Below are 15,132 nucleotides of genomic sequence, written 5' to 3'. Positions count from 1 at the left end.
GAATTTCGCTGAGAACTTCTCTGCATGACCCTTAGGGTGAGTACTGGGAGCTCTGTCTAACTGAAGATCCCAAATCACTTTTTGGAACTATTAAGAAGTGACAAGCTCAAGTGTTGAATACCATTATATACCAAAATTCAAAGACAGGGTTTTTCTCTGGGAGTCCCTGCACTTTGCTCAGGAACTTCCCACCATGAGGCAATGGAACAATGCACAGGATGTAAAAACTGAATTCAGCCACCAAATTCTGGGTATGTGCCTTACAACAGAGATTCTGGGCACCTTCCTTCTGCAACAAGGAGCTACACAATACAAAACTGTCAGTCCTGATTTAGCAGCAAAGAGTTGCTAAATTGACTTCTGTAGAAGTAGAAAATTTTGCTTGGATCTTCATGTTCAGTAGTAGAACAGTAATACCTAAGTACTTAAGTGAGACTGATCTGTTCTTCCCTACATAGAACACGAAAATCCAAGCAAAATTTTCTACTGCTTTATGGGGCATTTACTGTGAATGTTCAATGCACTGAATAGGGGAAGGGAAAGAAAGGAAAAGAGTGTAATGATACCTCAAAACTTTAAAATACAAAAGCACATTAATCCTAACAAAATGATCCCATTAAGCAAAAAGAACTGCAATGTATCTATCTATGATACATGGATTAGTGAATCTCTGACCACTGAGTTTAATTTATTCTACCAAATTCATACTGTATGCTGAAACACTAATCAGTATAGAACAAGATGATCTGTACTTCCTCAGGAATGTATGGTTATTACTCATTTTAAGTTCAGTGAACCACAGTTAAAAGAGCAGAACATTTACGACAGGGATTAGTGCTTTTTCCTTAATCACTGTAGGATTAAAACTACTCCATACCTTCATTGTATACTTTAATATCTTCATGCCTTGTAGGGCAATAGATCAAAATCTTAAGAACATGACTCAGTAGTATCAGATAACAAAACAGTAACAAAGTGTATCTCTAGTAAGCATGCAAAGTAAAACAGGAAATCAAGGTATCAAATACTCAGCTCTGTAGTTCTATTATAGTGTTGCCTAACCTTGATAAAATCTTTGATGAGCTGGGCTGCTTTAACCCCATTCTGTACATTAAAGCTTATATCAACTTTTACTTCAGTGAAGGAATCTGTCAGTTTAATAATAGGTACCTGCAAAAGAAAGACAGATTAAGTCAATACAGATTTCCAAGACACATTTGGCTTAATTTATACTTATATGCACCAGTAAAACTGAAACATTTTATGAACTGTAGAGAGGAGGTAGGCAGAGAAATCAGGACTCCTATGCAGGAACTCGGTCTCCTTGCCAATCTGTTTGCATAAACTGCTTTTCTGACTCATAGATTTTAATTTTAATTTAATTTTCAATTGGTTTGGGTGAGTTGCTGGAGCTCAGCTCTGGTGGGAGCACGGACACCAGGGGGAGACAAACGCTGGAGAAACACACTGAAATGGTAAGAGAGACTCAGAACTGCCACACTCCTGTCACTGGGGTCATCGCTCCCTCACCAATGTCAACTTCAAACAAAAAGCACAAGATCTTGACACATTCACAAGTTTAACCACATTAATTCATGACAAGTCTAATCTCTCTCAAACACAAGTGTGTATTGTGCATATGGAATATCAGATGATTTCCCCAACAGAAGAAATGCTTCTGTTACTGCACTATCAATTCTCTCCTCAGTAATAAAAATCATACTAACTAAAAAAGTTCTATTGGTTCTGTTTCAAATTTAATATGCCAAATAGTTTCTGTTTGTGAAAACTCATTCTTTTAACCAAGTTCTTTCTTTGATTAGAAGTTTAGCTTAGAACAAGAAAACATCCTCTTCCCCCAAACTTACAGTTGCTTTATCTAAAACCTTCACTGAGTTTTCATCTGCTACGTTGTGCTTTCTAAGAGCTTCTTCCAGGGTCCAAAGAGGTAATGTCTCCCATTTTCCAAACACGACTAAATCAATATCACTGAAATGAAAAAAAGAAAATAAATTAATTCAAATTAAAAGGTCAATACACTTAAAATATAAACAACTGGCATCTATGCATAACTAGAATAAAGCTGATAGAACACAGCTTAGTCAAGTAATTTTCTGAGGAAAGGGGTGGGAATGAACTCTTACACTTGGAGAAATGCAGATACACACAAAAATTACTTAGGCTGCAAAGACTGAGATTAGCCTCCTCAGGCCACACTGTGAGCAGAGAGGGATTAGCATCTCCAGACTGATTCAGAGCAAGAAATCAACTTGTTGTGAATCACCATCTTTGGGCTGTATTGATCAGTAATGCCAATTTTACAGCCTGTCACCAAAAGGAAAGTCCTGTTGCCCATCCTCTGCTCCCAGGTGCACGTCCCTGTCTCCTCCTTTGCTCTAGGTCTGGTGTTTGCCTAACCCACAGCAAACCAGTTCAACCTATTAATGAGTCTGGCAGACTTTGTCCCCCCGTTAAAAAAACCTCAAAACACTCTGGAGTAATTTCCTGCCTCTTTGCATCTCCAGGTTGGTTTTCTGGGTGATCAGAGCAGCAGTAAGCACCTGGAAAGCAGCTGGGCTGTAGTTTCAAGAACAAGGAGCAGGGAAAGGGAGAGAAAAACATGGCAACTTTGACTTCAGGAAGCAACAAGCTGTTAAATAAGATCAAACCACCTAATTAACTTCACTCATTAACTCAGCTCCTTGAAGAGGTGTCTCCATCCTGCTACACTTCCTCCCTGTGCGCACACACACACTCATTTGACTACACAGGGAGCTGAGAACCTAATTCAATCCCTGAACTCAAATTCAAAAGGTGGTTGGTGTCCCAGCCGAAGACAGTGAGGGCTACTGTGACATCCTGAGCTTCTTCCTCTCTGCTCACCAACTTCTTTGGTTTTCCTGCTTGGCTGGGAACACAAAGGAGGTGAACAAGTTACTCTACAGTTATGCTAGCAGGACACTTCAGTGGTATGGAAAACTGCATAACAGAATACACCAAAAAATTTTGGAATAACTTTCCCTCCCAGTAGATTCTACAGGTCTGCTGATTTTCAAACAACACTGCTTGAACAGTGTCAGAGAAACTACATCTGCAGTAGATGAACCATCTCTGCCAAGGAGCAGCACCAGCAGCAGCAGTTCAGCAGCAGTTCAGCCACACACCATCTGGCTGACAAGGACAGGCAGCCAGCCTGGGTTCAGAAAACTGTGCTCAAAATCAGCTTGGAGAGCAGGAAATGCTGCTGGACATCTCTCTTCTAAACTAAATTATTGTTAAACCCACTGCTGATGCTGACAGCTAATAACAGGAGACATTTTTCTGATGCACACTGAGATGGAAAAAGCAGCTCCGTTGTCACCTGGAGTATAGATACTGCCAGCAAAGAACACAGACATCCAGCAGCTAAACAACTCTGTGCCCAAACCTTCAACATCAGCTTAAGGAAATGGATATAAGGCAAATTCTAACACAGGATTCAAAACACACTAGGTCTTTCTGAATCCCAGAACCTGAAATCTGAACTAACTATACAGTTACTGGCAGGTAGGGAAAAGCAGGGGCAAAGGGAAGATTTGACAGAAGACAACAGTGAATGAATGGCCAACACACAAATGCTGCTTATGTTGAAAGTTTGGCAAGCAGTGCCACAGGATTTTTTTTGTGGGTTTATGTACTGTTTGAAGTATCTGCATTTGTTCTCCCTCAAAACTTCATCTGAAACAAATACTGAAGCAAGGCAATATATGAAATCAAACAGACAACAGCTAAGTGTTTTTGTTACATCAGTGTCAAAGCAATCAAGCAAATATAGTAAAAAACTATCAGTCAAGTGGATAGGAATATCTCTTTTGCATTACCAGCATCGAATCAAATTTAATTAAGCCTATTTAAAATCAATGAAAAAGGGCCAAGAATGAGGCCAAATGTGAACACAATGAGTATTTGTACAATTCACTTCTGCCTTTCCAAACACAAACTGAGCAATTCAATTTCCCTGCAACTCCTGAGACTAAAGCAGCTACTAAAGCATCTCTCAGGTACTTTCTTTAACAAAAGGGATGAAACAATGACAAAGGTATCCATCACCTGCAGTCAGCACTAGCAATTAATTCCTCATGTTCACCAAGTATGGAACTCAGTTCAAGTGTTATCCTCAGACTTATCCATTTAAATGTGATTATCCCCTGCAGCCACTTAAGCTTTTTGTTCTGTTTCTGGTTAACTGTCAAAAATATTTATAATTTCTACACAGAAGATACCACTGTCACCAAGTAAAGACTTTCCTTTATGAAAATTAGTAGGTAGATATTGATTACTGTACAGATTTCACAAAAGAAGACTGAAAGAAAAAAGCCAATTCTGTATGCAATCTTTTTCTCTTCAGCAGTAACATTATCAATAACAAGGTAATGTTAAAGGTTTCAATGTAGTTGTCTGTGGAGATAAAATTTAGCTTTTCGTGTAAGGCCAAACTCTTCCTTTGGTTCAGTCGTTTAATTAAGCCAAATCACAACATAAGCTTTCTTGACCACATGGTAATTCAGACCCTTTACCAATACTTGCAAAATCTATATAGGCATGTGTATCACAGTTAGTAGTTCTACTTACTATATTTCTGTACACTTTGCAGAGTATTAACAGCTTAACACTTTCTTCACATACCAAGTATCAACACAAGTAACACAGACACTGGGAGTGCAGATAAACCTCCCTGGGGGTACAGGTTCAACAAGTGATCTTTTCTCTTGTATGGGATTTAAACTGAAAAATTACTAACCTTGTAGGCAAATATAAACCAGTTTTAAAACTTCCAAATATCTGCACCTGAAACACAAGAACAGAATATATATGAAGACAAATTTTCAGGCTTCAGAAGAGAAACAAGTTCCATTAAGCTGCTTGTAAAGGCCATTGCTACCCTCCATTGGCAGAGTCTGGTACTGCTCACAGGCACTCAACACTTCTGTTAAAGCACTCTCATCTCCAGTGTGCCATAACCAGCTGATCTTCGTTGGTATTGGCCATGAAACAGTAATAACTTAGACTTTTCTATTAAAACTCCTTTGTAAATTAAAAATTCTCCCCGTGACCAAATCTGGCAAAAAAACAGAACCCAAAAGATTTCAAAACACCTAGGGATGAGAGAACATGCAAAAAAAACAGTAACAGTTCAATCTGCTCTTCGCTTTCACATCTCAGAGCATACCCTTCAGTTTTTAAGCATTTTCTGAGTTTAATGTATTTCCATTGCTTTGCATACTTTCAAAAAATTCATGATAATGTGATCCATTTCATTTCTGAATTACAAAGCAGGTGGCACAACTCTGTTTGTTTCTGCTTAAACCACAACCAAAAAAAGTTTTGTCAAGCTTCACATCGCAGAGAATGACTTTATTAGGCAGGATTTTTACTGGCATTGGAGGTGTAAATCATCAGGTTCCCACTGTAAGCTGTGTGACTCTCATTAACTTCCCCAAGCCTCGCAGGAGGTTGGACTCATGCACCAAGTCTCCAAGGGAGGCTGGTGAGACTTCAAAGTAAAAATATCTACACATTTGGACTCATTTTCAACCAGACATTCTTCTGATGTGTTTCCTGGAGCCACCTTATACAGACTTGTGTATTCTGCTTTAATGAGCCTCATACACTAGCTTGATTGCCACCTATTTGTATGTCAAGTGACCCACTTTCTATGCTTTTCCCCTTCAGGATAAGAAAAAGGGGGAGACAGGAAAAGATGATGTTTTGCAAGTGTCTTAATATTGTAGTAGACTGAGAAGCAGTTTGAGTGCTTCTTCTTGATTATTTTTTATCACTTCACCCTTTCACCCCCTCACCCCACCCTCAAGAAAAAAGTACACAATTTAATGCTGAAAGTTCAGAGCTTCTCAAACTAGCAAAGACTGCAAGAGAGGCCACACAGTGAGCACCAATACTGCACCAGATCTTGACAAAAGCATAAAGGAATCACAAAGCTAAAAATGTAATTATAACAACTATCATTATTTTTAATCCAGGATAATAATAAAAACACCCTCTTAAAAACTGGGCTCAGTCAAACCAGGATTTATTTGACCACCAGAAATATATGAAAAGTGCTTTTGCACAATAAAATGATCACTGATGGGTTCAGAAAAAAACTAAATGTGCTTTCACAATATCAAACAAAAGTATGTTCAGCTGAACAGCAAAGAGAGCCTTTATTGAATAAATAACCCTGAAAGTATTAATAAACTTACAGATACAACATATATGACCTTTACCAAAAGGAATGAGACCACATCTGCTCTTGTACAATAATTTGGAGTATGAGAAACACTGAACTGTTATAAAAGAAACCCACACCCACACTTCAACCCTCCTCTCACGAAACCTGGAAAGACAGAAGAGTGGGGAAATGGGAACACAAATTGTAAAGGGTTTTGATTTATGAAGCTCTGTAGCCATGTACATATTAAAAGCATCCCAAATACAGGACACTATTATGGCTTGAGACATGAGCACTAGTTTTTGTGCTGTGCCGACACAGCCATCAAGTTTTGTTCTGTGTGGACAGAGATCTGTATTTGCACTCACAAGATAACTTCAGACTCCAACGGACTCCTGTTGTTGTTACTATTTATCCCACATTTCTGCAAACTTGTCCATATTAAATTCCAAGGCTCCCAAAGGAGCTTTAATTATGGTCCATGTCCAAATACGTGCTCACTGTGCACAACGGAACTTGGAAACCCACAGAAGCTTGGAAAGCCCTTGCTACCAAAATCCTTCCATCAAAACAAAACAAAAGAATCTATCCGTAGCCAATGTAATTTCCTTTCTTCAGTCATTAAGGAGAATTTTCTAAAGTTTGTTGAACTAAATAGAGACCATCTTTCCAGTTCCACTCCCAATCATAGTATTTTCATAACCGAAGCGCGTGAAGTATGCGACGTTACCTCTTTTCAGATCTAGGAGGTCACAGAACACTCAGACACGAAGCTGAGGACATTGTGACAAATGGATCCTGAATTCCACCGTGTAAGTACTTATTTGTTCAACAGTCAAACTTTCAGATTCAACTGGTCAAATATCTTTGTCCTAAAATGTTTTCATTTAATGTTTTGGGCTGTTCGGTTTCAGCGTAATTAAAGCCTTTCTTATGGTCAGAGCTTTGCTGATGCCAAGAACAGTTCTCACTTACTAGGAATGTTTCCTTCTAAGCACATTCCCTTGAGTAAGAGAGCAAATGACACAATTGCTAACTTCTATAAATAAAGTAACAGTTTAGGATACCTAGTTTTACCCCCCCTCCATCTGCTTTTTCAGCCTTTTCCTAAGTGGAACAGAGGAGGAAAGAAAAAGAAGTAGGTGCTCAGGCACATTCCACACATTCTCTCTGTTTAGATTCATGAAGCCTGATTTTCCTTTTCTTGGTACCTGATTTTTTTAGAGAGTTATGTCTTACCTATGTGTTTAGTCAGCAACTACAAACTAAATGTGTATGTTTAACTTAAAAGTTTATTTTAGCTGTTTTGGTTTGTATCTATGACTCAAAATGAACAGCTTAAACATTAACTCATTGCTTGACACTACAGTTAAAGCTGAGGACATTGGACCAGATAACACTCCACCTTCTCACAGCATGAACTCCAAACCTGAAAGTTTACTACTTAGAAGTAGCTAAACCAACACAGATTTCCAAAAGGTTAGTGATTAACTCAAAGAACTGAAAAATTACAACAAGAGACTGACAAAGTTGAACACAGTTGAGTTCAACAGTTCAGTTCCCAACTGATCTGCTAAAGTAAGTATTAGAACAATAACAGCAATTTCTGAACTATAACCTGACATGCTGTTGTCACTGCTCAGTTCCCTTCCAGCCTCTAGAAAACGGAAGGACATACAAAAGGAGAATTCTTCCTCAACGTAACAACTGCAGGCAAAATGCAGTCAGGCTTTGAAGAACAGTTACTGACTTGAGAAAAAGGAACTGGCACACTTGCTCTCTAACATTTTGAAGCACAGAGGAGAATGTCCTGGCTGTTTTAACTGGCACTAATTGAAAAGTGAACTTCAGTTTTCAACTCCACAGTGTGTGCTTCCTCTCCATCATGTTACAGCTGTCTCTTGTGGTAGGGCTTGTAATTTGCTTCCCCTTCTTCAACACATTGTGACTGCAAAAAGGTTTCAGTAGCTTAAAGAAAGACTATTTTCTCAAGGCCCCAAAGTAACATATGTACACACATAGCTACATATATGTGTATGTATGTATGCAAAAAGTTATTTTTAATACAAAAGACCTAACTTTTACAGATCAAGCCTGTCCTACAAACAGTGTCTAACAGCACTAAGCAATTGTGCCCCATTCAAAGTGCTAATGGTAACAAAGAAAGATCCCCTGGTAACAAATCCAGTCACCCCATTAACCTACTTAAGCCTGCAGGATGCAAACTTGCCTAGGAAATGGCATCACCTTCTCTAGGCTGAAACAATCAGTTATTCTGGTGAAATCCCTCCTACAAGGCACTGGCACCAGAGCATGCACTGTTTCATATCACACTGCTTCCTGTGCTGTCACCTCAGACTGACAGCTCACTGCTCCTGGTCTTGATCAGGGTCTATCTCACTGTTTCGCTGGGGTGGAGAGAGCTGTACAACCTGTGGGACATGCTAAAGTCTCACACAGTTCCCATGGAAAGGTTACTGGTTTTGCTCAAAGAGAAAATTACCAGATACATGTAGTAATGACTCCACCAATTCCCTCTAACTGTGCAGAAGCAGCTATCACCCAGTGGACTGTGCTCCTTCTGTATAACACCTCCCTGATACATCCCCCAAAACAACAACCACCTCAAAAATGTGAATGCATTTTACACACAAACCCACACACCACATACACAGAGCTTATACAGAATTCATATTGTTATATTCTGCCAGTTTCTAAACACACATTCCAAAAAAAACAGGTTAAGAAGATCTGAAATACACAGTGGATTTAAGTCACTCATGTCAAAACACTGTCTTTTACTGTGGCAGGATCAAAGAGCATTCTTTATACTAGAGGTTCTGCTGTCTGGATTTGGTTTGCTATTCTGGCTAACAAGCCCTTATTTTCAGCTACTGTTACCTACAAATACATGACTAAAGCTACAAATCTGCATGCTGGAAATGAACATCATATTAGTAGAGGAATACAATTAAACTAGATTCAATTACACTAGAAATTCAACTGTGTTGCCATAAAACCATATTGACTTGTAAGAGCAACTTCTCTGACTTCTCTTTAATCCATCCTTTATCAAAAAAACCATAGCTCTGCATAGGAGAAACTCTTGTCTCAAATGAATAAGTACTAGCAAAAATCCATCTTCAGTGGAAAGAGGCATTATGGATTTTAAGCTCAATACACAGATATACAGATTTGGCTGTTCCTGTACAAAAAAACCCAAACAAACCCTGGTTTGTCTTTTAATTTTGTAAGATATGTCAATTTAGTTTAACTTCCCATTAAAAATACTATGGTCTATGTAATGTGGCATTGATGGTATTCCACCACAACAGACTTATCCAAGACCACAGGTTTTTGGACTAGAAGACCTGCTACTAGTGAGGATAGGAGTTCCAGAAGAATTTTTTACTACAATACATCATGCATGCCTGGTATGGTCCCATTAATCTTGGCAAATAAATATTCATGAGACTGAATGCTGCCACACCTTATGCTCCTTCTTGTACTACAGCAGGACTAGTTTGTCTTTGGTCCTATGTGTGATAGAAAATGTTAACTCATATCATTCTAGATAGAAAGATCACCTCTCATTTGACCAGACATGCTTTTGTGTTTTTTAAACATGGAAAAAAAACCCAGTGTTTTCATTATTCAATATTTCATAAAGCAACATGCACGAAATGTTGTTTTTATACATCAACAAACAGAAACAGTGTCCTACTCACATCTGCATTAGGCCAGAGCTCTTTGATTACATTTTCTATCCTGGTCACCACTTCCATCCGCATTCTCTCTTCTTCAGGTCTGGGAGACATATACTTATAAAAGTCAATGATTTCTTCATGAAGACTAAAAGAGATTTAAAAAAAAAGAGAACAAAAAGTCAGGGAAAAACCAACAGGCAAATGACATAGCAATTAGTGTAAACAAAGAAGCTCCTAGCTCCCTATTTCATGAAGGGACAGTTGAGAGCAGTGTGTGATTAAAAAGAAATCCACACTCACAACACTTAGTAACATTCAGTTCCCCATTAGCCTCGTATGCCAACGGGTCAATATTGCACTGCATTTGCTAAAAGTGTGGAAGCAAATCTAAATCCAAGTGCCTTCAATTCACACTGAAAGTCACACTCTATTTTAACGCCAGCGTAACACAGAAACGGTTCAGTCTTCAACTCTGAACGCAGCTGTAAGCTCTGAGTACACACTTCACAAAAATTTAAACAGGAGGTTTTTAGCCAACGCTTCCTAGTCAGCCCCTTGGCACCAGCCAGGGAGTTTCAGGCTGCAGTCTGTATTCAGTACCACGCTTTCAAAAGTTGACAGTAATTGTGCCAGTACTAGAGCTTGAAAAACTGCTTCTTTTACAGCTTACAGAAGTCACATAAACTAAAAATGAACTCTCCCCCCATAACCAGAGAATCAGTAGTACACGTGTAGCAGCGGTGGCTCAGAACAATGAGTGACTGACAGACAGTTAACCCATATATAGTTTACTGTATTACACGTGCTTCTCACAGTCAGTAAGTTATGTTTAGCTCTGCCTATGATTGGAGCCAAAATAAAAATGTCTTCCTACAGTGCTACAAATTTCTGTGCTGCTGTACTGTCATAAACACATCATCGTCTTGACTAACAGTGCAATTCCAGCCACAGAGTAACTAAATTCATTTTGTTTCCTGCAATGACCATTATAGTAATAGCTGGTTATCTTTTAAAAACATATTGTTTCTAGTTACCAGGTATAACTGCAGCTCTCCTTAAAGCTCTGAGGGACCATCAGAAGAGAGCAGTTTATTAAGAGCAAGCCCTTAGCTGAGATGTGGAATCTAATCCTTCCTCACTGCACACACACTTAAATAAATGAAAGGTTAATAACAGGAATTTGTATACAGGTGTCAGCAAAACAGACTAAAATATCCGACAGTTGTATTTAACAAAGTCACAGAAGGGAAAGAACTCAAACCACCTGCATAAAGTTCTTCAATACTGCAGCATTATGAACAACACAAGCTTCTCTCCCTGCCCCTCCAGCCCAGGTAGGGGAACAGTCACAAAGCCTGACAACTTGTGGTGGCCACCACCACAGCTCTCTATAAACAAAGCAAAGAGCAAAACTCCTCTGACAGAGGAAATTTCTTACCTCCCACAGCTGCTTTCTTGTTTTTCCTTGGGAGCTTACAGCCTAGAGTTAATGTGCACATTCCAAACTACTACTGCAATCCCTTACACCACACTGACTACTCTGCCTTAGCTTTTCAGCCATTTCTTGTTCTTCTACTGTTCACTGCTCTCCCAGGTGCTGGCATTTGAGCCTTCTCACAGCTACCCTCTCAGTGCAAGTACTGGATTCAGGTGAGAAGTATGTGATAAAGGATGACCAAACTCACTCTCTGTCCTCACTGCCAGTCACATACACTGAATTGATAATGTACTCTCCACATGCCTGACCACTAAGCTAGCATCCAAAACCAGAAACAAGGAAAACAGTCATAAAACCTCAATAAGCAAACCCTTGAAAATACAAATTATTTTTCAACTGCCATTTGGTGACCCAGCTTACAGGAAGACCTGGGAGTCAGGTCTGTCTTTGTGGGCTGCACAGTGGGGAACTGATCAAGGAACACAGCCCCATTTCTGCCTGTGCCTCTCTCGAGGTTACAGCTGCAAGGCACATGATGTGCCCCTGAGCAGTGATTTTAGTAAAGATTGAATGCATGTGTGCACTGTGTGCCATGAGAAGCGAGACCATGATGTCTGAGGGCATTGAACAGCTCCAGACATGCTGGGATGGCACCAAGGGGCTACCCCTGGGGAGAAATTCATGTATGGCACAGCACAAATCCATACTGCCCATCATTAGTGGGCCCAGCTGCTCCTGGGCTTCTGCTTTATGGGACTTAATTGTTCCCCTGCCCCATCAGGGAACTTTGAAAGAACAAGGCAATCAGAAATGAGGTCCCCAAAGTGCACAGAAGGCCAAACCATCCAGACACTGCAGTTCTCAGGACACTTCTCTTTATTAGCTCCACTGACACTCTTAATCGAGGTAATTATATCAATTGGTGGTCTTTAGAAGCATATAAAATAAAGATGTGCTGTCAGAAGCAGATGCACTTCTATTTCTAAATGTAAATCCCTCTAACTCTCAGGTAGCCACAAAAAGCTTTGTGGCAAAACAAAAAATGAAGCCACATGCAAACACACAGAAACTTACATTACACATGCATTGAATGATACTAAACACTGCAGATGTAGAAAACACAAAATCTGAACTGTTTCAATGACAGAAGAAAGGCTTAAAGACTACTGGAGACAGATCCCATCAGCACAGCAGTTGGAAATAGTACAGACATATCTGTATTTCATCTGCTGCAAGACTTCATGCTGCTAGGACCGTCGGAGCCGCGCTGAGCCAGGGTAGGCAGAAGGCTGCAAGAAGACACAAAGGCTCAAGACTACACCTGGAACAGTATTTCCCTGCCTAATAATGGCTGCTGCCAAGAAACAAGGGAATGATTAATTAAAGCCAAGACAAACAGAAGTAGCCACACGCAGATTTCAGAGCGGTACGACACGACTTAGAGGCGTGACTCCAATTAATGTGGAGTGAACTCACGCTGTATTGAAAATTAAAACTCAAGGTTATTCACTGTCTTAATCAACATCTATTACAGTCACTGTTCTTCAAAACAATTTGTTTGGACTAATGGAGTCTGTTTACAGAAGTCTCTAGTGAAATTTTCTATCTTTAGCCGAAATGAAGATCAAAGAGACCGAGATGTTCTTTTTGGCATCGTAACAGTATTTTATTATTTAATACCATTACATTCATTAGTTATTTCAGATAAAGGTCCTTAAAAGGAGACTTGTTTTTAGAAGGAAATTACACTGTAACAAACCTGATTTCACTATGGAGAGGTATTTCATTTGGCTTTATAGTCCTACTGAAGCATACCAAAAGCCAAGACCTACTTTGGACGCATGGAGAGAGCTCTCTGCAATGCATAAGAGAATTAGTTTGCTGTTTTTATCACAGTAAATAGCAGTAAACAAGTGGGTCTTTGTCCTGTACTTGAGGAAATCTTAACACATGGGGAAAAGAAAAATAAAATCATCTCTTACACTTCCTCTAAGTAGGTTTTAAAACAAACTTCTACCTGCATCACACCCTGTTTTCAAGCCTGGTAAACTGATTCCATCAGAATTTCAGACAGAACAGAATTACAGAGAAGAGAAGCCACTCCACACAGTGGATTACAGTGTCTGTTATGTTCACCCGACAGAGACAGTGCTGCATCATTAAGAAATGAATTATGGCTGCCAAAGTTGTAATCACAAGAATGACTTCCCACCGTGACATCCCTGAATAGCCCCACAAGGAACACAAGACTCTGAGACTAAAGCTGTTTAGGTGAAAAGCTGCAGCTTTTGTGCAGGTGCAACTGCTATGGAACACAGTGCATGACATTACTTTTGTAGTTTAATCACACCTTATTTTATTTTGTAACACAACTTGAAGGCTCTAAATGTGCAGCTCAGGAATCTCAAACTAGTTTAGATATATTTAAAATGTTGTTATACTGAAGTATGAATCTCGCTGCTCCTCTGGCAATCAATTGAAAAATTATCACGTACCAACTAAATGTTGTTTCTGTTTTATATGCAGAGCACACAGATAACATGGACAAGCACATACACTTGATCATGCACTTCAGTTACCTGACACATAAAAAACAGCACAACCCTCTCTAACCTGTACTAACCAGAGTAAATTAGTTTTCATTAAAAAATTTCCTGATTTTGTCATTCCTGCATTTGTTGTTATACGTCTACTCTCCTCTGGCTCTTCTTCACTCTTCATTTCACAGGAGAAATTCTGCAGGCATGGATGTTCTAATTTCTCTCATCAGGGCGTTACCCATGGCTTCTGCTCCAACTGCTAAAAATTCTGCTCATCCATCCCAGAGAGATTCCTCTGCCTTGGGCATATATATTCCTTTTCATAGGGAAGGCTATTTGCAACATCACTGAAGATAATTTATAACAATGGATATTAACCATACTCAAAAAAACTGTCAAGTGCTCACACACTGCAATTTCTTTTTGGCAGGATTTTCTGAAAGAAGCTTCATTTTCAGAATGATGAAAATCTAAATTATTAAGAAACTCTGTGGACAGTGGGCAGAAGTAAACAATGAACACACAGATTACTTTCACCTTACCAAACTCTATGCTTTGAGATGAAGCACTTCTGATTTAAGAGTTTAATGATTTTGTACCCACACTTGAAATGATATTAGCATGGTACCCTGGTAGCACTGTATTAGCCTTTTGTATCTGAGTTTTCTTTGGATGAACAATTCATACAGGACAGTGTTTAGTTGCCCCTTCCATTTTAAGTCTCCTCTGGAGAGCAAAAGAAAAAATCAAAGGCAACAAAGAGAAACACTGTAGAATTTCAGGTTTCTAATTGTCTTTGGGGAAGAAGGTAAAGGAGGAACCTGAGGTATTTGGGGTCCTGAAAGCATCAATACTTAGAGCCCAAACTGCATCCATCCCTCCACTCCCGAGAGGAAAGATAGCATTGCACAGAAGAGAAAATAAGTTCAGTTTGAAGCTTCCAAAGGTATTTTACTAAGAAAAAGATTGTACTGGCTTTGCAACTGAAACAAAAAATGGCAGGAAACTGTCAAAACTTCCAAAGTTTCATGAACTAAACAAAGGTTTTCCCCTTTCCATTCATGACCTACTTGGTTCTGAAGTGGCTTTGAACAACATTGCACTAAGGCAAAGGAAAGACACAGAGACAAATCCTCCCTCTCCCCCTCAGAATTGTATTGGGGAATTCAACAGCCTCCCAAATTACCTTTCAATTTTAACATTAATCTTTCACGAGCTTAATAAAATAATTTCTAG

The 15,132-nt window shown here is 39.3% G+C and overlaps 1 protein-coding gene across 1 annotated transcript in view; it reads right to left on the bottom strand.

The window, feature by feature from the left end:
- Window positions 1-10,057, bottom strand: part of PAPD5 (PAP associated domain containing 5) — a 17,706-nt gene extending 7,649 nt beyond the window's left edge. Inside the window, exons 1-4 of the mRNA XM_009076734.1 lie at window positions 9,940-10,057; window positions 4,781-4,827; window positions 1,869-1,989; window positions 1,063-1,170 (exon numbers count right to left, since the gene is read on the bottom strand). Of these exons, the coding sequence (XP_009074982.1) occupies window positions 1,063-1,170; window positions 1,869-1,989; window positions 4,781-4,827; window positions 9,940-10,029 (366 nt within the window). The 5' untranslated portion in view covers window positions 10,030-10,057. The remainder of the gene's footprint in view (window positions 1-1,062; window positions 1,171-1,868; window positions 1,990-4,780; window positions 4,828-9,939) is intronic.
- Window positions 10,058-15,132: the final 5,075 nt, after the last annotated feature.

The sequence above is a fragment of the Acanthisitta chloris genome, unplaced genomic scaffold, assembly GCF_000695815.1.
Source record: "Acanthisitta chloris isolate BGI_N310 unplaced genomic scaffold, ASM69581v1 scaffold28216, whole genome shotgun sequence".
Classification (NCBI taxonomy): domain Eukaryota; kingdom Metazoa; phylum Chordata; class Aves; order Passeriformes; family Acanthisittidae; genus Acanthisitta; species Acanthisitta chloris.
This window is presented reverse-complemented; position numbering and strand designations above follow the sequence as displayed.